The 26602-nt window shown below is 39.0% G+C and overlaps 1 protein-coding gene across 1 annotated transcript in view; it reads left to right on the top strand.

The window, feature by feature from the left end:
• Positions 1-26602, top strand: part of LOC142245878 (dynein axonemal heavy chain 11-like) — a 519159-nt gene that overhangs the window by 353049 nt on the left and 139508 nt on the right. The window contains exons 55-56 of the mRNA XM_075318873.1: positions 6803-7007; positions 10567-10731. Coding sequence (XP_075174988.1) covers positions 6803-7007; positions 10567-10731 — 370 coding nt within the window. The remainder of the gene's footprint in view (positions 1-6802; positions 7008-10566; positions 10732-26602) is intronic.

Here is a 26602-nt window from a genome sequence, read left to right as displayed (position 1 = left end):
AAGGCATCAATATGTGATTACAAATCAAACATGCAGATTCCATCAGTTACCCAGTGTATAATCTTTCATCATAAAATTCCAGTCCTATTGGTAATAAAAATGCTCTGAAAAATTCTCAAAGGCTCCATAAATATTATTAAAATAAATCTTCCAAATACATGGACTATTCAATGCTAAAGAAATCCTTAAATCCTCCTGAAAGATCTTTTGGGTCAATATTAAAAAAACTGATGACCGGTTCCCTTTAAGCCAAGAAAGAATAACTCAAGTGTGTGTAGAAGGCATCAATATGTGATTACAAATCAAACATGCAGATTCCATCAGTTACCCAATGTATAATCTTTCATCATAAAATTCCAGTCCTATTGGTAATAAAAATGCTCTGAAAAATTCTCAAAGGCTGCATAAATATTATTAAAATAAATCTTCCAAATACATGGACTATTCAATGATCAGAAAATCCTAAAATTCCCCATAAATATTATTTAAAAATTCTACCAAATACAAGGACTATTCAATGCTCTGAAGAATCTTCAAATCCTTCATAAATATTTTTTAAAAAGTCTAGCAAATATTATTTAAAAATTCTGTGAAATACATGAACTATTCATTGCTCTGAAAAATCCTCAAATCCTCCATAAATATTACTTAGAAATTATTTTTGAAAGTCTACCAAGTACATGGACTTTTAATTTTTGAAGAATTTTCAAATGCTCCATAAATATTATTCAAAAATTCTACCAAATACATGGACTATTCAATGCTCTGGAGAATCCTCAAATCCCCCATAAATATTATTTAAACATTCTACCAAATACATGGACTATGCAATGCAGTGATAAATCCTCAAACGCTCCATAAATATTATTAAAAATAAATCTACCAAATACAAGGACTATTCAATGCTAAAGAAATCCTCAAATCCTCCATAAATATTATTGAAAGATTCTACCAAATACATAGACTATTCAATGCTCCTCCGGATCCGTACATTCCTATCCCAAGAAACTGCAAAAACCCTAGTGCATGCCCTTATTATCTCCCGCCTGGATTATTGCAACCTCCTGCTCTGTGGCCTCCCTTCTAACAGTTTCGCACCCCTACAATCTATTCTAAACTCTGCTGCCCGGCTAATCCACCTGTCCCCCCGCTATTCCCCAACCTCTCTTCTCTGCCAATCCCTTCACTGGCTTCCCATTGCCCAACGACTCCAGTTCAAAACACTAACTATTACATACAAAGCCATCCACAACCTGTCTCTTCCCTACATCTGTGACCTAGTCTCCCGGTACTTACCTGCACGTAACCTTCGATCCTCACAAGATCTCCTTCTCTGCTCCCCTCTCATCTCCTCTTCCCACCATCGCATCCAAGATTTCTCCTGCGCCTCTCCCATACTTTGGAATGCCCTGTCACAACACATCAGACTCTCGCCTACCTTGAGAAGCTTCAAAAGGAACCTGAAGACCCATCTCTTCCACAAGTCTACAATTTACAATAACCCTCAGTCTGATATAGCACCGTACTACCAGCTCCATGCTCACCTACTATATCCTCACCTATCCCTTGTAGACCTCTATCCTCCTGTACCTGTCTGTGCCTTGTATTGTTTATGATTACTGTACTTGTCCATATTATGTACACCCCTTTCACAGGTAAAGCGCCATGGAATTGATGGCGCTATAATAATAAATAATAATAATAATAATGCTCTGGAGAATCCTCAAATCCTCCATAAAGATTTTTAAAAAAATTCTACCAGATACATGGACTATTCAATGATCTGAACAATCCTCAAAACCTTCAAAAATATTATTTTCAAAAGTCTACAAAATACATGGACTAGAAAAAACCAAAGAGAAAAATTGTATGAAAAATACCCTGAATAATAATGAATAAAATGCAAGTGCTTAATAGCAGGGTACTTAGTGTATACATTTTTTGCAAAAATGTAAGAAGCCATCCCACCTCGTCACGGTGTACCCATCTGGGACGGTCACTAACCAACTAAAGTTAAAGCCATTATACATACCTGACTTGTGTCTATCAAAAACTCCATTGTGGATGGTAACAAGTGGTCAGCTGGGTCCCAGATTAAATACACAACAAAGTGGGAAGCAATTGGTTGTCAGCCTCAGTATAAGGGTATGTGCGCACGTTGCTTTTTACCTGCTTTTTACCTGCTTTTTTGCTGCTTTTTCTTCTGCGCTGTTTAATGCCAAAATGGATGTGTTCTTCTATTCAAGCAAAGTCTATGGGAATTTGGGTTTCTTGTTCACACTATGTTGTTCAAAATGCTGCCTTTTTGTGGCAGAACTTTGGTCAAAAACTCAGCTTTTCAAAGAAGCAACATGTCAATTATTTTTGCCATTTGGGTTTTGCACTGCAAAGCTGAGTTTTTGACCAAAGTTCTGCCACAAAAAGGCAGCATTTTGAACAACATAGTGTGAACAAGAAACCCAAATTCCCATAGACTTTGCTTGAATAGAAGAACACATCCATTTTGGCATTAAACAGCACAGAAGAAAAAGCAGCAAAAAAGCAGGTAAAAAGCAGGTAAAAAGCAACGTGCGCACATACCCTAAGGAGGGCTGCACCCCCAACTTGCAATAAAGCAAGATAGCAGACAAAAAACACCAAAAAACTGAGCTGTAACAAAAAAACAGTAAACATGCAACATTACAAGCATGTAAATGGCAGCCTCTAGACAAGAAAAAAAAAATACATGGACTGACTATTCAATGATCAGAAAATCCTAAAAATCCCCCATAAATATTATTTAAAAATTCTACCAAATACATGGACTATTTTTTTTATAGGTTCTCATATATTTTTACTTATAAATTGTCGATCTCTTTATCCTGGATCTGTAACCTTTCTAATCAATGTAAATACATTTTTTTTCTAATTATAAAATACAAGATTCCTGCAGCCTAAAAATAGGTGGTGTTTTTATTTCACATAATCAGCATTTCATCACTGATTAGGGTCACTTCATTATTCCCAATGTCTAATTATGCTTATCAATTACAGTCATTTATTTTGATAGCACATTGCAGGTAACCCTGGCAGTCTCCTTAATTACCTGCTAAAGGGATGATGCGGTGTGTGTTGTATCTTTGAGTGTGTGACAGTGCCTGTGCGAACGTCGTATATATTTTTTTCTGTACTTTGCAAAATATTTGGCTTCCTTGCACAAATGCCCTATCAGACACCCCCAGATCATAACTGTAGCAGAGTCCTCTGCATGCTGAGTATTGATCCAGCTGAACGCACTTGCACAGTTCAACACGACTCTGAAAGGTATGTTTAATTTCTCACTCTCTTGGGGGTATTTGATTCAAGGAGTGATTTCGTGGAGCGTTGTGACTCAGAAAATGACTACTACTTATAACATTTGGGTTGTCATTCGGAATTTCAATGACTGTTGACTTCAAAACAAACACTTTTTTTTCAGACAGAGGTGACATGAAAAGTTACAAAATCTACAGTGTATACAGAATCAATAGGAAAATTAAAAAGTAATTTTTAAGATAAAGCTCCAGAATGGATCAAATGTAAATAATACATTATAGATTCATGGCTAGCAAATAATATAATTAATGACATTATTGGAATTATTTTCAGCAATGACATAAATTTTAAACTTCCCTCCAGCAAACCCATACTCTGATATTAAACATGAATGTATTGTGGAGATTATTGACTATTTGCAATCCTAAGGATATCAATGGAGATATATATGTTATATAGTATATAAATATATGTATTTATTATTGTTGTTTTTATTATTATTATTACTATTATTATTACAGACAAAAAGAAAGACTTATATGCCAAAGCTTGAAACTAAAAAAAAAAACAAAAAGAAAAAAAAAATTCTAAATATTTTTGGAGGTGTTTTGCATATCAGAATGGCCATTCTCATACCTGTCCAGTAGCCATGTCCTGGCAACCTCATTGTACTGGGTGCTAATTTATCTTACTACCTCTTTCATGGTTTAAAAACCACATATATTTGGTGGGTCTCTCATTTCCCAAATATGTGTTTTTTTAAACCCTGAAAAAGGTAGTAATATAGAGTAGGACCCAGTACAATGCGGTTGCCGTGACGTGGCTACTGGGCATGTATGAGAATGGCCATTCTGATATGCAGAACACCTCAAAAAATATTTTGAATTTTTTTTTTGCTTTTTTATTATTATTTGTATTATTATTATAAATTAAATTTACATGAAATGTTAAATTTTAAAGTTTATTTTTTTTTATTTTAATTTTCATTTAACTTATGTAATATAACTATATGTATGAATGAACCAAAGAATATATCTTTGTACCGTGTTAGCCAGTAGAGATAAAAAAAAAGAACTGAGAGTCCTCAGTGGTTGATACCTTTAATGGCTGTGTATGACTTCACCATCATCATGCTAGCACCCGCCCATAATCTCAAGCCTGCGCAAATACATCAGCGGCGCGCGAGAGGGATAGTTTCTGCTCAGGCTCGCGATAGTGGCCTCTGCTAACTGCGCCTGCGCGAGACTTCGGCATCAGCGTGGAGGATGACGGGGCCGTCGTCATCCATGCAAATCAAGACTGGGGGACGGCGAATAGAGGCAGAAGGTGGGACAGAAGGCAAAATAGAGCCCACCCATCTGGCCAACCAAACTAATTTGTATACAAAAAGGTAATATTTTATAATGTTGTTTTGGAGGTCTGAAAAGGGGGCCAGCAACAAGGTGCACCTTCATAGAATGCAGCCCAGGAGCTGCAGAAGGGGATGTTTTTGGTTTAATAGGGAAAAATCTGGTGACAGGTTCCCTTTAAAACCTACATGGTGTGTAAAATAAATGAAAAAAATAAGTAAAAAACATAAAATAAAGCAAGTAACAAAAAAAATAATAAAAATTCCATTACGAATCACTGTTTATAGCCCCATCCCTGTCAAAATAAGAAATATTCAATATATATAAAAATAATTTCTACGGAAATGAAAATGCAGTTTAAAGTGTGTGTGTTTTTAGCTGTCATTTGTAGTTGTAGAAAAAATAAAAATGGGAAAAAAAGAAACATATTTCCTATTTTTCTAAAAATTTTCTCCTGATATCAACAAGAAGAAAGAAGCATAAAAATAACATGAAAAATTAAGTCTCATGTATCTAGAAAAAAAAAGGAGCAAAAACTATTTAAATACTCAAATGAGAATATTTTTTTGAGCCCCTGAAAGTGCATGTATAATAAAACCCAAAAACGTGCCAAGTAAGGGTAAAATGGCCAAATGCTTAACTGGTTAACATCTTTTTATTTTATTTTTATGTGGGACCAAAGTGTTTTGCTCATTGTCTTTTTATATTATAATTATATTTTTTCATTTATACATTTTTAGATAATTATGTCATAATATTTATTTATATTTTTCTTTTAGAAAGACGCACATTTTTACTTTCCTCAACACAGCTTTAAAGTTAAATGCTGGCTTCCGAGGCTACTATTGTTAATGGAAATATAAGGGCTCGTGCGCATGACCGACTCTGTCGGATGAGTACAGTGTTGGACTGCGCTACCAAGGGTCCACAAATAACACTGACTCAGGGGGTCTCTGTTCAGCTACATGCAAATATTATATCAGCCTCATTCACACATTTATCTGTCCTTCTATGTAATAATGCACTGGGTAGTTTGTTGAGTGAATGATGATGAAATTATGCTTTTTTCTGTAAAAAGTGAATCTAATATAATGGGGCAAAATACTGCTCATATTGGGGAGTGAGTGGCTCACTTCAGCACAGAAGCCCACCGGGGGATTCACCTGTTCCCCAGTGGGCCAGTCCATGCCTGAGTACGATTTGTGGTTTTCATGGATAGCACTTGTACCCATGATATTGTATGGGGCTGTCCACATGTCCAAATTTTTCTTCAGATCAAGGAAAAAATCAGTAACATATCCCAATTTCTTTTGTGTTGGATCAAAATCAGCAATGAAAATTTATGAGGTCCTGAAAAACATTGGACCACACTTGGATGACATCCAAGAGCAGTCCAATTTTCATGGACTGACATGATGGAGAAGGTGAAGAAACTCTTCTTTTTTTTCTCTCTGTACAGCTTCCGATGTGAGAGGATCAGAAGAGATATGCTAATGACCCTCTGCTGCGAGCGTCAGCCGAGGATCATGCGACTGTGATGCGATCTTGCGATCGTATCACAGCTGCAGAGAAGAGGGAGGGAGCACTTTCTCCCCATCTCCTTCCCAACCAGTCTCTGCGTACATCGCACCGCAATCGGATGACATGCGAGTGCAGTGCGATGTTTTACCCGCACCCATAGACTTGTATGGGGGTGCGTGAGCCGAGACTCACTGCCAAATGCAGCATGCCGCGATTCATTTCGCATGCCGGTGCGGTATGAGTAATCAATCGCAGATGGACGCTGCCCCATAGTTTTGCACTAGAGTGAGAGCAATCCGATGTTTTATTGGATTGCACTTGTCTGTGCAAAACGCAAGTGGAACCGAGCCCTTATCAGAATAATTGAACCATTTTTCTCAGATGGAGAGAAAATGGTTGTGTGCACCAACCCTATCAAAGAAAGAGACTTGTAAAGTCCATTAGCAGGTACAAGCTTCTCAGAATTTGCCTCAGGGGATATTAAATTTAAAAAAAAAAGTGAAGGAGGACATAGCTTTTTTCATGAGCCAATACATAAGAATACAGCACCTTACTTCACCCTGTTGATTATTCTTCAAAAAAGATCCATTTACACTAGGGATTTTTTTTTTACAAAATTTTATGTTGATAATTTTCAGATACATCCGAATCGGGGATAAAGAATGCAAATTCCATCCAAAATTTAGACTTATTCTTCATACAAAGCTTGCAAATCCCCATTACAAACCAGAAATTCAGGCACAGACAACACTAATCAACTTCACTGTAACAAGAGATGGCTTGGAAGACCAACTCCTGGCTGATGTGGTGAATCTAGAGAGACCAGACTTGGAACATTTCAAGGTAACAGCTTTTAGAAACTGACAATGAGTCCTTTCTTTCTAATAATATTTTACTATTATTTGTTTGTTGTGATACATTTAATTTATATAGAAATTGTTTTTGCTAACACTAGTTTATATAGTACTTTGTATCAACTTGGTCAAGTATTTTAAATCCAGTCCTCAAGTCAGAAATGCCTATGACCCAAAAACACCATCCCCACTGTCAAGCATGGAGGTGGAAACATTATGTTTTGGGGGTGTTTGTCTGCTAAGGGCACAGAACTACTTCACCGCATCAATGGGACAATGGATGGAGCCATGTACCGTAAAATCCTGAGTGACAACCTCCATCCCTCTGCCAAGATATTAAAAACGTGTCGTGTCTGGGTCTTCCAGCACGACAATGACCCAAAACATACAGCCAAGGCAACAAAGGAGTGGCTCAAAAAGAAGCACACTAATTTCATGGAGTGGCCTAGCCAGTCTCTAGACCTTAATCCCATAGAAAACTTATGGAGGAGCTGACGCTCTGAGTTGCCAAGCGACAGCCTCAAAATCTTAATGATTTAGAGATGATCTGCAAAGAGGAGTGGACCAAAATTCCTCCTAACGTGTGCACAAACCTCATCATCAACTACAAAAAAACATCTGACTGCTGCGCTGACAACAAGAGTTTTACCACCAAGTATTAAGTCTTGTTTGCCAGGGGGGATCAAATACTTATTTCTCTCTGCAAAATGCAAATAAATGTATATAATTTATACAATGTGATTTTATGGATTTTATTTTGGATATTCTATCTCTCTCACTGTTAAAATTAACCTACCCTTAAAATTATAGGCTGTTCATCTCTTTGCCAGTGGGTAAACTTACAAAACCAGAAAGGGATCAAATAATTATTTCCTTCACTGTAAAAAGTTGACATTATACATATAATATTTAATATTTAATATTGGCAAATGCAGCCAAATTTGGTGTGATCTGCCGAAAATTAGAAATCTGCAGTGAAGATATGCATAAGATTGAGCTGAATCTTTCAATGGTTTGAAGATACAGTAAGTATCTCACCAGGGTTGCCAACTGACTGTGAGTCCCCTTGATTTAAATCAGGCTTTTACATTAAATGTAGTGGGAAAAAAAAAAAAGTTTTTTTTTCATATCACTTTATTAACAGACGGTGGCTCAGTGGTTAGCAGTGCAAGGGCAATTTCTGCAAGGAGTTTGTATGCTCTCCCCATGTTTGCGTGGGTTTCCTCCGAGTTCTCTGGTTTTCTCCCACACTCCAATGAAAATACTGATGGGGAATTTAGTTGTGAGCCCCAATGGGGACAGCAATGTTAATTCTCAATTAAAATGCAGATTTCTCAGTAACAGAGAATGGAATAGCCATCATGTTCCGTCATTGCTAGACTTTATGCTTGAAAGACCTACATGCACATACTTTTTGTTGGGCACATGGACAAGAGCAGCAATAAACTGACTCACACCTTATTGATTTATCTTGAATTGTCTAAAAAGACTGCTCAGATCAGGGAAAAGATCATTGTGATGAAAGGGGGAGGGGATGAGCTGTGAGATTACTGTGTTATTTACTCTATGTAGAGATGTTACCTTTCATTGTAATTCTGTCTGTGATGATAATGAGACTACTGCAAAATCATCTGGTCAGAACAGGAAGTAGGGGACTTGTAATATTAAATCATTAAATTAATATTAAATGGAGTTCTCAGAGAGAGAGAAAAAAAGAAAGAAAATGTAATTTTGAATAAATTCCTAAAGCAAATTAACACAATTATCTAAAGAGTCAATCACTATAGTACTGTATATTAAAATGGCCACTTTCTTTTTTATAATGACAAAAAGCTGTCCTAGAATGTTAATTGGACAGATGCCTGTGAGCGTAAGGCAACTCCGCACCCTCACTACATGTTTTAGGAGACTCTCCTAGTGGATATTGTGATCTAATACTTTTCTCTCTTTTTCTTTTTCTCTCTCTCTTTCTTTTACTGTTATTTTTTTGTTTTCTCTTTCTCTCCCTTTCTTTTTTTCTCCTTTTTTTCCTTTTTTTCTCTTTTTTTCTTTTTCTCTTTCATACTCCATCTCTAATTTTTTCAGTTTCTCTCTTTCTCTCTTTTTCTCTCTTTTTTTCTTTCTCAATCTGTCTTCTCTCTTTTTCCCTCTTATTTTTTTCATTTTCTCTCTCTTTCTCATTTTTCTTTTTCTTTCTCTTTTTCTTTCTCTCTTTTTCTCACTCTCTCTTTTACTCTATTTTTTCATTCTCTCCTCTTTCTTTTTCTCTTTTCCTTTTTTCTCTTTTCTTTATCTCTTTTTGTTTTCTCTCCCTTTTTCTATTTTTTCATTTTCTCTCTTTTTCTTTTTTCTCTTTCTCTCACTCTTTCTTTTAATCTTTCTTTTTTTAAAAAAAAATTCTTTATTTAACATTTTAGAATACAATCTTTCATTTTTTTCTTTATCACTTTTTTTATTTCTCTTTCTTTATTTCTTTCTTTTTCTCTCTCATTTTTTTCTTTCTTTTTCTCTTTTTTCCTCTCTTTCTCTTTCTCCATCTCCCTCTTTATCTCTTTCTTTCTCTTTCTTTTTCTCTCTCTTTCTTTCTCTCTATTTCTTTCTCTTTCTTTTTGTTTTTCTCTCTCTTGTTTTTTCTTTCTTTCTTTCTCAATCTTTTTCTCTCTCATTTTCTCTGTTATTTTTTCATTTTCTTTTTCTTTTTCTCGCTATCCTTTCTCTCTCATTTTTTTCTTTCTCTATTCTACGCTCTATTTTATATTTTCTCTCATTCTTTTTCTCTTTCTTTTTTCTCTCTCTTTTCTTTCTCTTTTACTCTCTCTCTCTTATTTTTTCATTTTTTCTCTCTATTTCTTTTTAAGGTTCTGTGAAATAAAAAAAGTGTTTTTTTTTGTTATTTTCTGTTTTTTTGGTTTTTTTTTAAAAACAGCGCCAATCTGGGGATTTTTGGATCTTGAACTGATAACACATATAACACATAACATAACATAAGATAAGAAGATGTTAGACATAACATATAACACACATAACAGGTAGCAGAGAAACATGGAAAAGTAAAAGCATTAGAATTGGTTCAAACTGAAAGTTCCCTTTATTAAGGGCAACATGCTGCTTCACACAGTTGTATGCCAACATAGTGTTCGACTTTCGGCATGTGAATGGAATGCAGATTGCATATATTGCAACATTTAGATATTTAATGGAATATTTCAAATAAAATATTTTATACATTAAATATCTACATTGTATAGACTATTATACAGCTCTAAATGCTACTTAAAAACAAAAAAAAGCCCAATAACAAAAGAGCCATTTTAAGTTAGTAATTTGTGAGTAAATGGAATGAATAAGGAATAAAATGGTCATTTGAATGTACCTGATAAAGCCCCAAATTACACTCCTTTTTCTTTCTAGATATTAGTCCTGACCTTAAATGCTTTAGAACTATTGTAAAATGTTGAATAATCAGGAAAATTAAAAGGTAGCAAAGTGTATTCCCATTGTTCACATCGCTACAATTACAGGTCTAAAACTTACCATTTTCTTTTCAGTCTGAGCTCACAAAGCAACAAAATTATTTCAAAATTGAGTTGAAAATGCTTGAGGATGAATTACTGACACGCCTATCAGCGGCAGAAAGTAATTTCCTGGGGGACACACTCCTGGTGGAAAAACTGGAAACAACAAAACACACGGCAGCCGAGATCGAAATGAAGGTAACGGAGGCTTTATCACAAGCGAAGGGCGGCAGGAAAATGTGCAGCGAGAGGTACTCAAGTGAGATGATGAGGAGACTTACTGGTAGAAAGATAATTGCTGGTCAACCCTGACTTATTGGGGGCCCCACGTATATTTGCATGCTGTCCTTGATTGTGTAACAAACTATTTTGCTTCTATGGATGCTAAAAATTCCCACAACATGTGCATATTATTTCAACATGGTGCCTGCTTCAATGACTTTTCAGTAAGGGCTCATGCGCACGTTGCGTAATTACATGCATTTACACTGCGTATTGCACTGCAGCGTAAATGCATGCGTCCTGCGTCCTCAGCACAATCTATGTAGATTGTGCATGATATGTGCGTACGATGCTTTTTTGAACGCAGCGATTTGGATGCCAAAATTTTGACCCAAATCCGTGCGGTCAAAAAAGCAGCATGTCAATTAATTTGTGCGCTTTGGATGCTGCTCCCACTCTGTCTATGATGGGGGCTGCATCCCAAGCGCATCAATTCGGCATTCATTCTGCTGAAACACTGCATCCAATACGCAGTGTTTCTGCAGTGATTTGAAGCGCACATGTGCTGTCAAATTGCTGCAGTATATTCAGCAGGTACGTGCGCGTGAGCCCTTAGTTAGGATTCATCAACAAATAACTGCATAATATATTTTTTCCACTTTTTTCCCAAAAGTAACTTGGCTGATGGTTCAAGGCAATCTGTCACCTGTTTTTTTCTCTTATGAGCTGCGGGAACCACCAGTGAGCCCTTATATACAGGATTCCAGAATACTGTATATAAGAGCCCAGGCCGCTCTGTTGAACGTAAAATTCACCTTTATAATACTCACCTAGGGGAATCCGGTGCAATGGGTGTTGCTGCACTCGATCCAGCACCTCCTTCAACTTGTGCGACCTCTGTCCTCCTGCCCAGCCCCGTATGCATGACACATCCTGTGTCATTCATAGAGAGGCCTCCATTGCGCTTTTGCACAGGCACACTTTGATCTGCCCAGCTGAGGGCAGATTAAAGTACTGTAGTGCGCATGTGCAGATCATCTTTGAGCTTTTCTTGTGCCTGCATATAACAGTACGTTTCTCTCAGATCAAAGTGCGCATGCGCAGGAGCGCAATAGAGGCCAAAGTTACACACAAGTTAGAGGAGGAGCCAGAACAAGAGCAGCGACACCCATCGGACCGGACCGCCCCCTAGATTAGTATTATCAAGGTGTTTTTACGTTATACAGAGCAGCCTGGACTCCTGTATACAATATTCTGGAATACTGTATATACTGTAATACAGTAGATCAGCATTCGATTACGGGTGAAAATTTGCCAATCTAAACTTACCCTTATGCATGGATTTAGGCTTTTTTTCCCAATTGCATTGAGGCTTTTGCTTATATTATAATGCTAAGGACTAGATCAGCTGCGCAAAGGACAATAGTCACACCCGATGGACTCTATTGACTGATTATTATGGGGTCTCTCAGGTTCCACCAAGCTGTCCATCGTTTTGATGGTAAAATTGTCTTACGTGGAGTGCAAATGCTTTTTATCCAAAACAGAGTCTGAAATAGAGGATCCTGACCTCATAGGGTATGTGCGCACGCTGAGTTTTTGGTTGCAGACATCTTGTGCACCAAAAACTGCACCTTGTGGCAAAAAAATGCACCAAAAAATGCATGTGTTTTTGGTGCATTTTTTGTGCCATACAATTTTTTTTACTGAAATAAATGCCTTGAAGGGCTACAAAACGCACCAACAATTGACAAGCTGCTTCTTTTTTCTGCACCCAAAACTGCAAGAAAAAAAGAAGCAACGTGCGCACAGCAATTCAGAATTTTCATTGTCTTTGCTGGGAGAAGGAGAGACAGGCAGATTTGGGCAACAAACTGCACCAAAAACACATAAAAAATATATAAAAAACTCAGCGTGTTCACAGGGCATTACCAAGAAGAAAGAGAAGACCTAACTGAGTATAGACCTGACTACTCTTGCTGCCTACTTTACAAATAATAACAAAGGCAGCAATAGCCAACAGAAGTATATAACAGCAGCCAACTGCTTATATTGAAAATCTGGGGATCAGTTTTACACAATGAACACATTCACAATTTTTGGGCTCAACTTTATCCTTATTGTATATTTTAGTTTTGTTTGTGTTATTTAATTTTGTAAACTTTTGAAAACCTGAATTGTATATCAGGCTTCTCCCACGTGCATGGCAGGTATATGATATTATATATATATATATATATATATATATGTATGTGTATGTATATATATATATTTATACGGTATATAAACTTTTTTTTATAATGATACATACCTAGAATCTCACAGTTAAATTAGTGTTATTTTTGGACCTCGAATAGGACTAATTTTAATGCATGAGCTTAATTATATTCTCGGGTTAATTAGAATAATCTTCACCACGAGGAAAAAGTAACACGTAACTTGAAAGAAATGTATTATCAAAAATTAGGAGCCATAGAAACATACACAATCATCACTGATTAAAATCACACATCGGGGTCCCCTTAGTTATGGTGTTAAATCACCACAAACCTTGTTGACAATTTTAAGTTACAATAATTATGTTGATTTAACCTACCAATATGTTTTTTACGTATACAACCGGAGAAATCTATCCCATTTATCTGCTATGTGGAACTGCTCTTAAAATATCTCATCTCCCCATAGAAAGTGAATCTATAGAATGCAGATTTCTGATGTTCATGATATTTGCCCTTCATTTTTGGCCTGTAGGTGAGTAGTTGAATTTGCACAGCAGGCATAGATAAAAAAAAACAACAAAACAAACCTTTAGTATTTTTTTTATATTGGATGAAGTTTGATAATTCCATACAAAGATATATGAATGTTATTAAAACGTTCTTTTAGTGCTAATTTTTATAATATTCCCAAATCCTGTATTTATTTTTGGTTTTGGATTATTTTTAATTTCTTTTGAGGTAAAAAAAACAAACAAAACAGAAATAAACCATTCCAGTACATGATCTAGTCATTTGAATGGAAACAGATACAGTATATCATACAATCTAGATTAAAAGAAGACCAGCATCCGCAGATAGTGTGGAGGTGGCCTAAGCTATAGCTTGTTTGTTTAAATGTAATTAGAATATCTGTGTATGTAAATAATCAAAATATAGATGTAGTAGCATAATTATCTGTGTGTCTATGTAGCCATCGCATAGACCCATAATATAATTCTAATGCAAAACAAGAGAAATTTATGACCAGAGTCTAGGGTGCAAAAGTGAAAAACTTTATTAGGTGGATAGGTGCAGGGCTAACAAGTGTGGACATAGGCAATGATCTTAAACGGACTGCTGATAAGCCATGAATAATCAATACTTATATTAGGCAACGATTACATGGGAACCGATATACCTATGTATACAGTCAGGTAATCAACAGTCCACCAGGGAGACTGCATAAGAAATACGCTTTAATATAGACGGGTCACAGACCGAAAACCTCCTGAATGGACCATGGCAATCACATATAGTATATATGAAAAGCAATCAATTTCAAGAAGGGTTGTACAAGGTTTACATGGAGGATTGTGGAAGGGACCCCAGCCCCCAAATATCAAGGGGACAATAGTAAATGCAGTTTACCTGGAATGTGTGGAGATCAAGAGGAGCCTGCGTCCAACCCGACGGCCGTTTCGGCTGTGAAGCCTTCGTCAGGGAGCCCCCTATTATAAGGACTTTCTTGTCCTTATAAATAAAAAACCCCAAAACAAATAGCGAATGATTCCTTTATTTAATATTTAAGTCTATGTCAAATGGATAATAAATAATGGATAGTCATCTGTTATGTAATATGTTAACGGATCCGTTTTTAGTGCAAATGCCTAGCAAAAACGACTTTAGTAAAAATGTATTAGTTGCCAACAAAACAAAAAAGAACGCAAAAGAAAATAACAAAGTGTCAATTTTTTCAAGACAGATTCGAGAAAAAATGTTTTTCATTCTTTAACCATTTTTGCTTTGTTTGTAACAAACCCATTTTTTTAATTTGTGATCCGTTACTATTGAATGACAACTGGACCTATAAACAGAACCCAAATTGACATCAAGGCACCTACAGAGTGGATTAACGCAGCGTATCTTTCATATACATATTGGAAATAAGATTTTTAATGTCTTGAAATACTGAGATGGAGGCAATATAATATACATGTTACAGTAAGAGTGTACAATAATATGGAAGATTCAGAAAACAAACTTTCTATCATTCTGCCAGCCATAGAGTGTGTATTAGAGCTCGCTGACATCGGCGTATAGCACGGCTGACTGCATTCCAATATTTTATCTGATAGCACTCGGACCAGTGTTATACTTTGGCACAGTGCCAAGTTGGCATGAGAAAAAAAGCTGCATGCTGCCATTGACCGCGTATATCAGATGAAGCGCACCCATAAAAGTCTTGGGTGCACGCAAATCATTGGACTGCACTCGGATGTCATCCAAGTGCAGTCCAATTATCGCGGACACAGACAATAGAGAAGATGGAGAAATTAATCTTTCTGTCTTCTCCTCACCTGTGCTCCGATTCTTGCATGTGAGAAAATTATCCCAGTGAATGACACTTGGCTCATGCTCGGAGCAAAACTTGAGCCGATTGTCATTTGCATAATACATCTAATTCTCTCTCATGAAAGAACCATCGCCAGTGTGAGCAAACCCTAAAGTTCAGGTGCTACTGGCCCTTAGTGGGCCTGATCTGTATATTTGAAGGTAAACTGTCACCTACTCACCTGTCCGATCTGGTCGGGTCCGATGGGCATCACTGCTCTTAATCCAGCGTCTCCTCTCTTCTTGAGATCGCCGTCCTCCCATTTGCTTTGTGTGCATGATGCGTCCTATGTCATCCATACAGTGTCCTCCACTACACTCCTGTGCATGCATACTTCTCTCTTCCTTGCTACAGGCAGAGCAAAGTATTATAGTGTGCATGCGCGGGTGTTCTTTGACCTTTCCTACTGCATGTGCATTACAGTACTTTGCTTTGCCTGCAGCAGGGAAGAGAGAAGTGTGCATGCGCAGGAACGCAGAAAGAAGTGTGCATGCGCAGGGACGCTGAGAGAAGTGTGCATGCGCAGGAACGCAGAGAGAAGTGTGCATGCGCAGGAGCACAGAGAAAAGTGTGCATGCGCAGGAGCGCAAAGAAAAGTGTGCATGCGCAGGAGTGCAATGGAGGGCACTGTGTGGATGACAAAGGATGCATTATCCACATAAAGTAGGATGATGGTGATCGCAAGGATAGAGGCGGAACCAGGTCAAGACCAGCAGCACACATAGGACCGGATTGCCCCACAGGTGAGTAGGTGACAGGTTCCCTCTGTTAAGGGGGCCATAATTTACAGTGATGTAATCCAAGTTTTACATATATATCTTAACCCCGTCTGCATCCAAATCATATAAGTAATTTGTTAGTAGCATGCATACTATTCCTCATTTATATTAAGCTATGTCAGCATGATTCACTTGTCACATGAAAGTCCTCAGACTGTCTGGAGAATACTCATAATAGTTCAGAATCTTGTCCATAACACCTTTAAAGAAAAAAGGCAGGAGCACAATTGGTGGCACAATTGGTGGCATCTGTTAATTCATGTGCCTGAAGAACTGGATGCTGCTCTACATCTGTTTAGACTTCACGGTGAGGTGGGTAGGTAGGAAGGCAGAAGTTTTGGTCATTAGTATAGATGTGTGATATGATGTGCAGAACCCCAGTCCAGTGGCCATGTCAGTATCCCATGGTTGCTGGATGGAAGCCCTGCTAGCCTCCTTCTAAGTGTCGGTATCCCTGACCTCTTCTGATTTGTAGGCACCAAGATGATGGTGTGCCTAGCCTACAAATGAGAAGAGGCACCGGGATGCCGGCAGGTAGGAGGCGGCCGCAGAACAAAGATGTAACTGCTGAATTAGGGTCCGGCAAATCAATTCGCTCATCTCTAGTCACTAGTGATTTTCTAACATTTCTTAGAAAACCCAAGTGTTGTTTATTTTCTCCATGCAGAAATTGCCCAAATGAGATATTACAGATCATTGAACATATTATCCACTTAATATACAATACAATGAACAAATGTAAAATGTTTATGTGGATTAATGAAGCATAAAGCACCTGAGCGGTAGAGAAAATCTATACTCGTAACGGAGATTTAGTTCTTTTAATGCAATCCAAAATGTATTTTCAAATATAAACTATTAAAATATTAATCAGGAAGCCATTGATTCTTTATCATATTTTACATAACATGGAATTCTCCTAAACCATATTAGGTTTTACCATTAAATTGAATTTGCTGTGATTAATGGAGCATAAAGGATACTGAAGCCGCTCAATGTTATTCCAGTTAAAATCAACATTTGACAAAGCAAAAATTACTTTTTTTGCTACAAATAAAAAGTTATATAAAATGTAAAAAAAAAATAGTAAAAAAAAAGTTTTAAAAACAAGTATCATGCTTCTCTTACCCCCTTTTCCTTTTCTCAAATTCTGTATGGGTCTGTCGAGATTACAGACACCAAAGGAGCCACACAGGCTAGCTCAGAGAAGCTTACATTGTCGAAGTTGCTCTGTGATAGCTGAGGATGTAATAGCTAGGTCAAAGCAGTCTACAGCTAGAAATTGAAAAGGTAATCAGTTCTACAGGTAGGTAACCCCCTAACACCAATACCTCAGACCACCAGGGCTGTTATATTTAACTGCTTCACTACCCTAGACCATCGTGAATGTTATCATTAAATTTTCTAAATCTACCAGGGATGTTAAAAGTTTAATTCACAGTTAAAGCCTATGAGTGACTTTATTATTTTTTACTTCATAGCTTTATTCCATTAGTAATCCTCTTGACATTGACATAAGGGTACTTTACACGCTGCAATATCGGTACCGATATCACTAGCAAGCGTACCCGCCCCCGTTTGTTGTGCGCCACGGACAAATCGCTGCCCATGGCGCACAACATCGCTTACACCCGTCACACATACTTACCTGCCTAGCGACGTCGCTGTGACTGGCAAACCGCCTTCTTTCTAAGGGGGCGGTGCGTTTGGCGTCACAGTGATGTCACTAAGCGGCCGCCCAATAGAAGCGGAGGGGCGGAGATGAGCTGCCGTAACATCCCGCCCACCTGCTTCCTTCCTCATTGCCGGTGGAGGCAGGTACGGTGAGTTTCCTCGTTCCTGCGGTGTCATACATAGCGATGTGTGCTGCCGCAGAAACGACAAACAACCTTGCTACTTACCTGTCAACGATTTTTGGTGTTGGAGCGACCTCTCCAATGGCAACGATTTTTGCCTCTTTTGCGATCGTTTTAGGTCGCTCAGAGGTGTTACATGCTGCGATGTCGCTAACAACGCTGGATGTGCGTCACAAACACCGTGACCCCAACGATATATCGTTAGCGATGTCGCAGCGTGTAACGCACCCTATAACCCACTAGTGATGTTATCTTTTATCTGTCCACTACTGCAGCCCAATCCTTTATCCCTTCACTACTCTAGCTCACCACAAATGTTATTTTTCTTTTTCTCACTGCTTTAGACCACCAGGACTAATCACTTCACTGCTATAACCCACCAGTGATGCAATCATGTATCCCTATACTGCTGTAGCCCATCAGAGATGTTATTTTTCCACTCCGTCACTGCTCAAGCGCACCAGGAATTTTATCATTAATCACTTCAGTGATGTAACTGAGCGTTGATTTTATCCTTTATCCGTCCGCTACTCTAGTCCATAATTATTGTTATTTTCCATTCATTTCTCTAGGCTTCCAGGAATGTTATCATTATTTACTTCCCTGCTAGCATACACCATTGTTACTATCCCTATTTCTTCGCTACTCTACTACTCTAGCCCACCACAAATGTTATTGCTCATTTTTTTTCACTGCTCTAGACCACCAGGAACAATATCATTAACCACCTCACTGCTATAACCCACCAGTGATGCCATTATTTATCCCTATATTGTTGTAGCCCATCAGAGATGTTATTTTTCAATTCCTTCACTGCTCTAGCCTACCAGGAATTTTATCATTAATCACTTCAGTGATGTAACTGAGCGTTGATTTTATCCTTTATCCGTCCACTACTCTAGTCCATAATTACTGTTATTTTCCATTCATTTCTCTAGGCTTTCAGAAATGTTATCATTATTTACTTCCCTGCTAGCATACACCATTGTTACTATCCCTATTTCTTCGCTACTCTAGCCCACCACAAATGTTATTGCTCATTTTTTTTCCACTGCTCTAGACCACCAGGAACAATATCATTAACCACTTGACTGCTATAACCCACCAGTGATGCCATTATTTATCCTTATATTGTTGTAGCCCATCAGAGATATTATTTTTCCATTCCTTCACTGGTCTAGCCCACCAGGAATTTTATCATTAATAACTTCAGAGACGTAACGAATCATTTATTTTATCCTTTATCACTTCAGTGGTCTAGCCCATCATGGATATTATTTTTCATTAATCTCTCTAGGCCACCAGGAATGTTATTATTAATCACTTTAGTGACTTAGTAAAACCTTGGATAACGAGCATAATTGGTTTCGGGAGTGTGCTCTTTAAGTTACTCTTATATCAAGGCGAATTTTGCAATAGGAAAGAATTGAAACACAGACAATTCGTTCCACAACCCAAAAATATTTGCTGTATTTATACAAATTTATTACAGTAATACAAAATAATGTACTGTATTCATATAAAATTATTACAGTCACTAATACAAAATACTGTACAGTAAAAACAAAAACAAATTAAACTGCACTTTAGCTTACAATAGAATTGTTGGTGTGTGGGAGGTAAAGTATAAGCAATGTGCTGCACTGGTTATCAATAAGAAAGTACAATACTGTATCCACAAATGCAAATTGATAGACATGCTATATAGTATATACTGTACTGTACAATGGTATATACTGTATACAGTACATATGTACAGAAAGTTACCTCCAGAACGGGTCAGAGCGCGGTGAAAGGACAGAATCAGACGTGTGCACGGTGAGTATTTGCTCTTGCTGCAAAGCATTGCTCTTAAACCAAGTTACACATTTGTAAAAAGCTTTGCTTGTCTTGCAAAACGCTCTCAAACCAAGTTACTTTTAAACCAAGGTTCCACTGATAATTGATTTTATCCTTTATCCCTTCACTACTCTAGTTCATAATTATTGTTATTTTCCTTTCATTTCTCTAGGCCTCCAAGAATGTTATCATTATTCACTTCCCTGTTGGGATCCACCATTGTTATTATCCCTATTTGTTCACTGTTCTTGACCACCAGGAACGGTATCATTAATCACTTCCCTGTTATAACCCACCAGTGATGCCATCATTTACCCCTATACTGCTGTAGCCCATCAGAAATGTTATTTTTTCCATTCCTTCACTGCTCTAGCCCACCAGGAATTTTATCATGAATCATTTCAGTAACGTAACTGATCATTGATTTATCCTTTACACTACTCTAGCCCATCATGGATGTTATTTTTCATTAATTTCTCTAGGCCAATTGGAATGTTATCATAAATCCCTTCCCTGCTGGGATCCATCATTGTTATTATCCCTTTTTCTTCGCTGCTCTAGCCCACCAGGATTGTTATTTTTCATTCCATCACTTTTCTTGATGGCAGGAATGTTTCCAAGGATATAGGAATTGAAGACGCTCTGTCAGGAGAGATAGTTAGCAGATAAAATATTTTTATAGATTTTTTTTAATGAGTACATATAAGTTATTGGTAAATTGGCAGAAAGAGAATCCTACATATTGGATTTTTGCATAGGGGATGTCACGGCTGTCACTTTGCATGTGAGACTTGTGACAGAGTCAGTGCTAGAAAGCCATTCCTATGAAACCCCTGTAGTTAAATGTAGTTTCCTTTCCTTTGGTGAGAAGAGGGTTAATGTCAGTATTCCTTGCCATGCATTCTCACTATCATTTGGATGCTTGGCCTGGAGTTGGAAGGAGATGGTGGAACCCTCTCTGCAAGGTGCTGTGTAGGCTGCAGCCTTGGGGCTGACTGCAGCAGTCTGTTGGTGTGTTTCCCCCGTCTGTCTTTCTTTCCCTGGCTTTGTCGTTTTAGTGCAGAAGTGAGATTAGCGTCCCTTACCTGACAATCACTAGCCAGGACTATTGTAGGGTCACTCAGGGCTTCAGGTTGCTGCTCGACGACAGGTGGGGCTAGCATCCCTTACCTGTCCACTCACTAGCCAGGACTATTGTAGGGTCACTCAGTGCTTTAGGTTCCTGCTCTACAACAGGCGGGGCTAGCATCCCTTACCTGTCCACTCACTAGCCAGGACTATTGTATGATCACTCAGGGCTTCAGGTTCCTGCTCAGCGAAACGTGGGGCTAGCCCCCCTTACCTGTCCACTCACTATCCAGGACTATTGTAGGGTCACTTAGGGCATCAGGTTCAAGCTTGGCAACAGGTGGGGCTAGCATCCCTTACTTGTCCACTCACTATCCAGGACTATTGTAGGGTCACTTAGGGCTTCAGTTTCCTGCTCGGCGACAGGAGGGGCTAGGATCCCTTACCTGTCCACTCACTATCCAGGACTATTGTAAGGTCACTCAGGGCTTTAGGCTCCTGCTCGGCAACAGGTGGGGCTAGCATCTCTTACCTGTCCACTCACTAACCAGGACTATTGGACAATCAATCAGGTTTTCAGATTCCTGCTCGGCGACAGGTGGGGCTAGCATTGCTTACCTGTCCACTCACTATCCAGGACTATTATAGGGTCACTTGGGGCTTCAGGTTCCTGCTCGGTGACAGGTGGGGCTAGCCCCCCTTACCTGTCCACTCACTATCCAGGACTATTGTAGGGTCCCTCAGGGCTTCAGGTTCCTGCTCGGTGACAGGTGAGGAACCTGTATTGGACTGACTAGGTGTGTGGGGTACAATCACAGGTAAGTGGAGGAGGTGTCCATCTTCAATGTCATTAGCGCTAAGACCTCTGTTGTAAAAGTGTCCCCAGTGTACCCCTATGTTGTGTTGTGTGTCGTATCATGCACCATATTTCCAAGTCACTAGTGTGACAGGATATCCAAAGTAACCTGTGCATAGTTAGCAGCGCTTTCTTGAAAACGCAAGAATAGATCTATTTGTGCACTATCGCCTGATGTCAAGTGACTCTCTAGAAATAGTATAGAAATGTTAGTGACTCCGACCTTTATTTAATTTTCGTTTTAACATTTAGTAGAAAAGAAAGTTACCTGCTGTTTATTATGCAGAGAGTCGCTGTTTTCTGCTTGACCTTCACTTCCATAGACTGTTAATAGTCGCAGTACATTTATTTGCAGAGGTTACCGAGCGATGAAGGAGGTAAATTAACACCATTTATACTGTTTCAGAATATTTTTGGAGTCAATTATGCACATTCCTATAGACTTATGAGCGTGAAATATGGTTTCTAATATTCATAACATTGCAATGAATATTTTTATCTGGCTTTCTGAACACAAGTTGTTAGCATTTTGTACAGAATGAGACTAAATTCAAATACGTGCTCATCAAAGAAAATTATTCTAGCTTGCAGAAAGCACACCCATTTCCAATAGATGTGAGGAGTGAGTACATTTTTTTTTTATTATTATTTTTATTTTAACTCTGTAAAGGGATAGCATTTTTACCCAAAAAATATTTTTTATAGTTGTTATTATATACTCATATTGGTCATCATGCGCCCAGTGTCCTCCCAATATAAATGGGTTATAAGACAATAAATAAGTTTAATTTTATTCCATATTGTTAATGGCCAGGCAGTTGTGCAAAAAAAACCCATACAATTACCCATTATTTTACACTCACTTTCTTGGCAAATTGGCACAAATATGTGTTACCTCTTATACACTCAGATCAGTAATAAAACTTTATAGATGAAGTGAATATATGATTGATTTTCTCACCGCAATTCACCTGTAAAGATATGTTAGACAGCAATTGAACAGTAAAGGTTCCATTACACGCAACGACGTATTAACGATATATCGCCGGGGTCACGGATTCCGTGACGCACATCCGGCATCGTCAGCGACGTCGTTGCGTGTGACACCAACGAGCGGCCATTAACAATGGAAAATACTCACTAAATCGTCCATCGTTGACACGTCATTCATTTTAAAAAAATCGTTGATTGTTGAGGACGCAGGGTGTTCGTCGTTCCCGTGGCAGCACATGTCGCTACGTGTGACACCCCGGGAACGACGAACTACAGCTTACCTGCGGCCGCCGGCAATGAAATTAGAAAGGAGGCCGTTCGCCGGCCACAGCGACGTCGCTAGGCAGGTAAGTCTGTATGATGGCTCCTAATGATATTGTGCGCCACGGGCAGCGATTTGCCCGTGACGCACAAACGACAGGGGCGGGTACGCTCGCTAGCGATATCGCTGCATGTAAAGCCCCCTTTAGTTTTTTAAGTTGATGCATTTGAACCAAGAAAATGTATATATTTTGCCTAAAATACAAAGGAAATGTGTCATCTTTAGTGTTTTGCCTTTTAAAGATCATTTTATCTTCAACTTGCTTAACAGTTCACAATAACAGTAATTTTGACCAGAGGTGCCCAAATTTTTGCATGCCACTGTATTTGAAATAGCTGAATTTCTCAGGAAAATCAGTTGTTTGTTGGTGGGTGTCAGGAGCCCAAATGATTGTCTTGTTAGATCTTCTCTGAAAAAGGGTTTCTCAAATTAATTCCAAGCTTAACTTTAGGGTTCTTTTGACTTGCGATTTCTATGTGCAAGTGCAATCTGATAAAACATTGGAATGCACTCGCACCAGTGCAAAACTATGGGGAGCGTGTGAAACATTGCACTGCACTTGCATGTTATGCGACCGCAGTGCAATATACGCAGAAACAGGCAGCAGAGGAGATGGGGAGAAAGTGCTCCCCCCTCTTCTCCACAGCAGTGATACGATTGCAAGATCGCATCACAGTCGCATGACCCAAGGCTGTCGCACGCAGCAGAGGGTCATTAGCATATCGCTTCTGATGTTCTCGCATCAAAAGCTGTACGCAAGTGGAAAAGAACCCTTAAATGCATACTCTAGGGCAGAGGTCCCCAACCTTTCTCAACTTGAGAGCCACGTTTAGATCTGAAAGAAGGTCGCAAGCCACATCCAACTCCTGAACCCCTCACAGTTGTGATACTTGGAGAACCCATTACTGGTATAATGACAACCAAAGCTTTTCCACGGAAATCACATCAAGACAGTATTCCAAGTTGCTACAATTCTCGCCTTTCCAATCTACTCCTCTATGTGCGGCTACTCACAAAATTCCCCATCCGGAGACTTGCTCCTCATACAGTGCCTACAAGTAGTATTCAACCCCCTGCAGATTTAGCAGGTTTGATAAGATGCAAATAAGTTAGAGCCTGCAAACTTCAAACAAGAGCAGGATTTATTAACAGATGCATAAATCTTACAAACCAACAAGTTATGTTGCTCAGTTAAATTTTAATAAATTTTCAACATAAAAGTGTGGGTCAATTATTATTCAACCCCTAGGTTTAATATTTTGTGGAATAACCCTTGTTTGCAATTACAGCTAATAATCGTCTTTTATAAGACCTGATCAGGCCGGCACAGGTCTCTGGGGTTATCTTCGCCCACTCCTCCATGCAGATCTTCTCCAAGTTATCTAGGTTCTTTGCGTGTCTCATTGGACTTTAATCTTGAGCTCCTTCCACAAGTTTTCAATTGGGTTAAGGTCAGGAGACTGACTAGGCCACTGCAACACCTTGATTTTTTCCCTCTTGAACCAGGCCTTGGTTTTCTTGGCTGTGTGCTTTGGGTCGTTGTCTTGTTGGAAGATGAAATGACGACCCATCTTAAGATCCTTGATGGAGGAGCGGAGGTTCTTGTTCAAAATCTCCAGGTAGGCCGTGCTATCTATCTTTCCATGGATGCGGACCAGATGGCCAGGCCCCTTGGCTGAGAAACAGCACCACAGCATGATGCTGCCACCACCATGCTTGACTGTAGGGATGGTATTCTTGGGGTCGTATGCAGTGCCATCCAGTCTCCAAACGTCACATGTGTGGTTGGCACCAAAGATCTCGATCTTGGTCTCATCAGACCAGAGAACCTTGAACCTGTCTGTCTCAGAGTCCTCCAAGTGATCATGAGCAAACTGTAGATGAGCCTTGACATGACGCTTTGAAAGTAAAGGTACCTTACGGGCTCGTCTGGAACGGAGACCATTGCGGTGGAGTACGTTACTTATGGTATTGACTGAAACCAATGTCCCCACTGCCATGAGATCTTCCCGGAGCTCCTTCCTTGTTGTCCTTGGGTTAGCCTTGACTCTTCGGACAAGCCTGGCCTCGGCACGGGTGGAAACTTTCAAAGGCTGTCCAGGCCGTGGAAGGCTAACAGTAGTTCCATAAGCCTTCCACTTCCAGATGATGCTCCCAACAGTGGAGACAGGTAGGCCCAACTCATTGGAAAGGGTTTTGTACCCCTTGCCAGCCTTGTGACCCTCCACGATCTTGTCTCTGATGGCCTTGGAATGCTCCTTTTGTCTTTCCCATGTTGACCAAGTATGAGTGCTGTTCACAAGTTTGGGGAGGGTCTTAATTAGTCAGAAAAGGCTGGAAAAAGAGATAATTAATCCAAACACGTGAAGCTCATTGTTTTTTGTGCCTGAAATACTTCTTAATACTTTAGGGGAACCAAACAGAATTCTGCTGGATTGAGGGGTTGAATAATAAATAACCCTCTGAATAAACTTTTCACAATTTAAAAAAAAAAAAAAAAAAGAAGAAATAACATTCTTTGTTGCTGCAGTGCATTTCACACTTCCAGGCTGATCTACAGTCCAAATGTCACAATGCCAAGTTAATTCCGAATGTGTAAACCTGCTAAATCTGCAGGGGGTTGAATACTACTTATTATACTACAGTAGGCACTGTAGCTGTTTGCTAGACCAGGTGCTAATGTACTAAGTATGAAGACAGTCACAAGTCACACATTATAGGCCTGCGAGACACATGTGGATCCCGAGCCACAGGTTGAGGACCCTGCTCTAGGGATTCAATCTTTCTGCTGGCAGTTTGGGTACACAAGTATTAGATTTATTTGTTTGTCATAGGTCTTTCTTTGGTGTAAATGAATAGCAACACAGGAAAAAAGCACAGTCCCTTCCCTGGGTAGGCAAAAGATACAAAACGGTCCGACCTGTGCAGCATTGTAGGTAATACTTTGGTCAGCAACACTGAACACCCAACAGCTCTCACATGCTAATTCCGCAACCTTTTGTATTATCTGCACAGCCCAGACTGGAGGTAAGGGAGCGACCGTTCCCCCCCAGACTCTTCTGGTCACTCCTAAATTCCAGACCCAAAATCTGGTCCTAATAAAAACCTCCTCTGCAACCTACCATTGCTGGAGCCTTAAATTCCGGGACTTACATCACCAAGGCCAGCCACTTTGATGACACACACCTGCCATTTAGGACTTAACCTCTGGCTCCTTTACAATACAAAGAAGAAACCATTAAAATATAATATATTAGCACTAAAGGGAACCTCTCACTATTTTTTTTTTTACAAATGGAAGTAATCGTCTGGCTGTGTAAGTGTTTGTTCCCCAATTTAAATAATACCTTTTTTAGTGATCCAATGAGCTAATCTTGAGATATGAAATTTAAGAGTCCTATGCAATTCAGGCTGGATGTGCAATGGGAAGGTGACAATACAATTGATAGAAACAGGCCATGTTCTTGTCGTGCGGTGTTCAGCGTTGCACTCATTGGGTGTCATGAGGGCGTCGGACTCAGTTCACACTGCAGAGTCTGACCAA

This window comes from Anomaloglossus baeobatrachus, chromosome 7 (genome assembly GCF_048569485.1).
Source record: "Anomaloglossus baeobatrachus isolate aAnoBae1 chromosome 7, aAnoBae1.hap1, whole genome shotgun sequence".
Classification (NCBI taxonomy): Eukaryota; Metazoa; Chordata; class Amphibia; order Anura; family Aromobatidae; genus Anomaloglossus; species Anomaloglossus baeobatrachus.
Note: the sequence above shows the minus strand (reverse complement) of the source record. Positions and strands in the feature narration are given on the sequence as shown.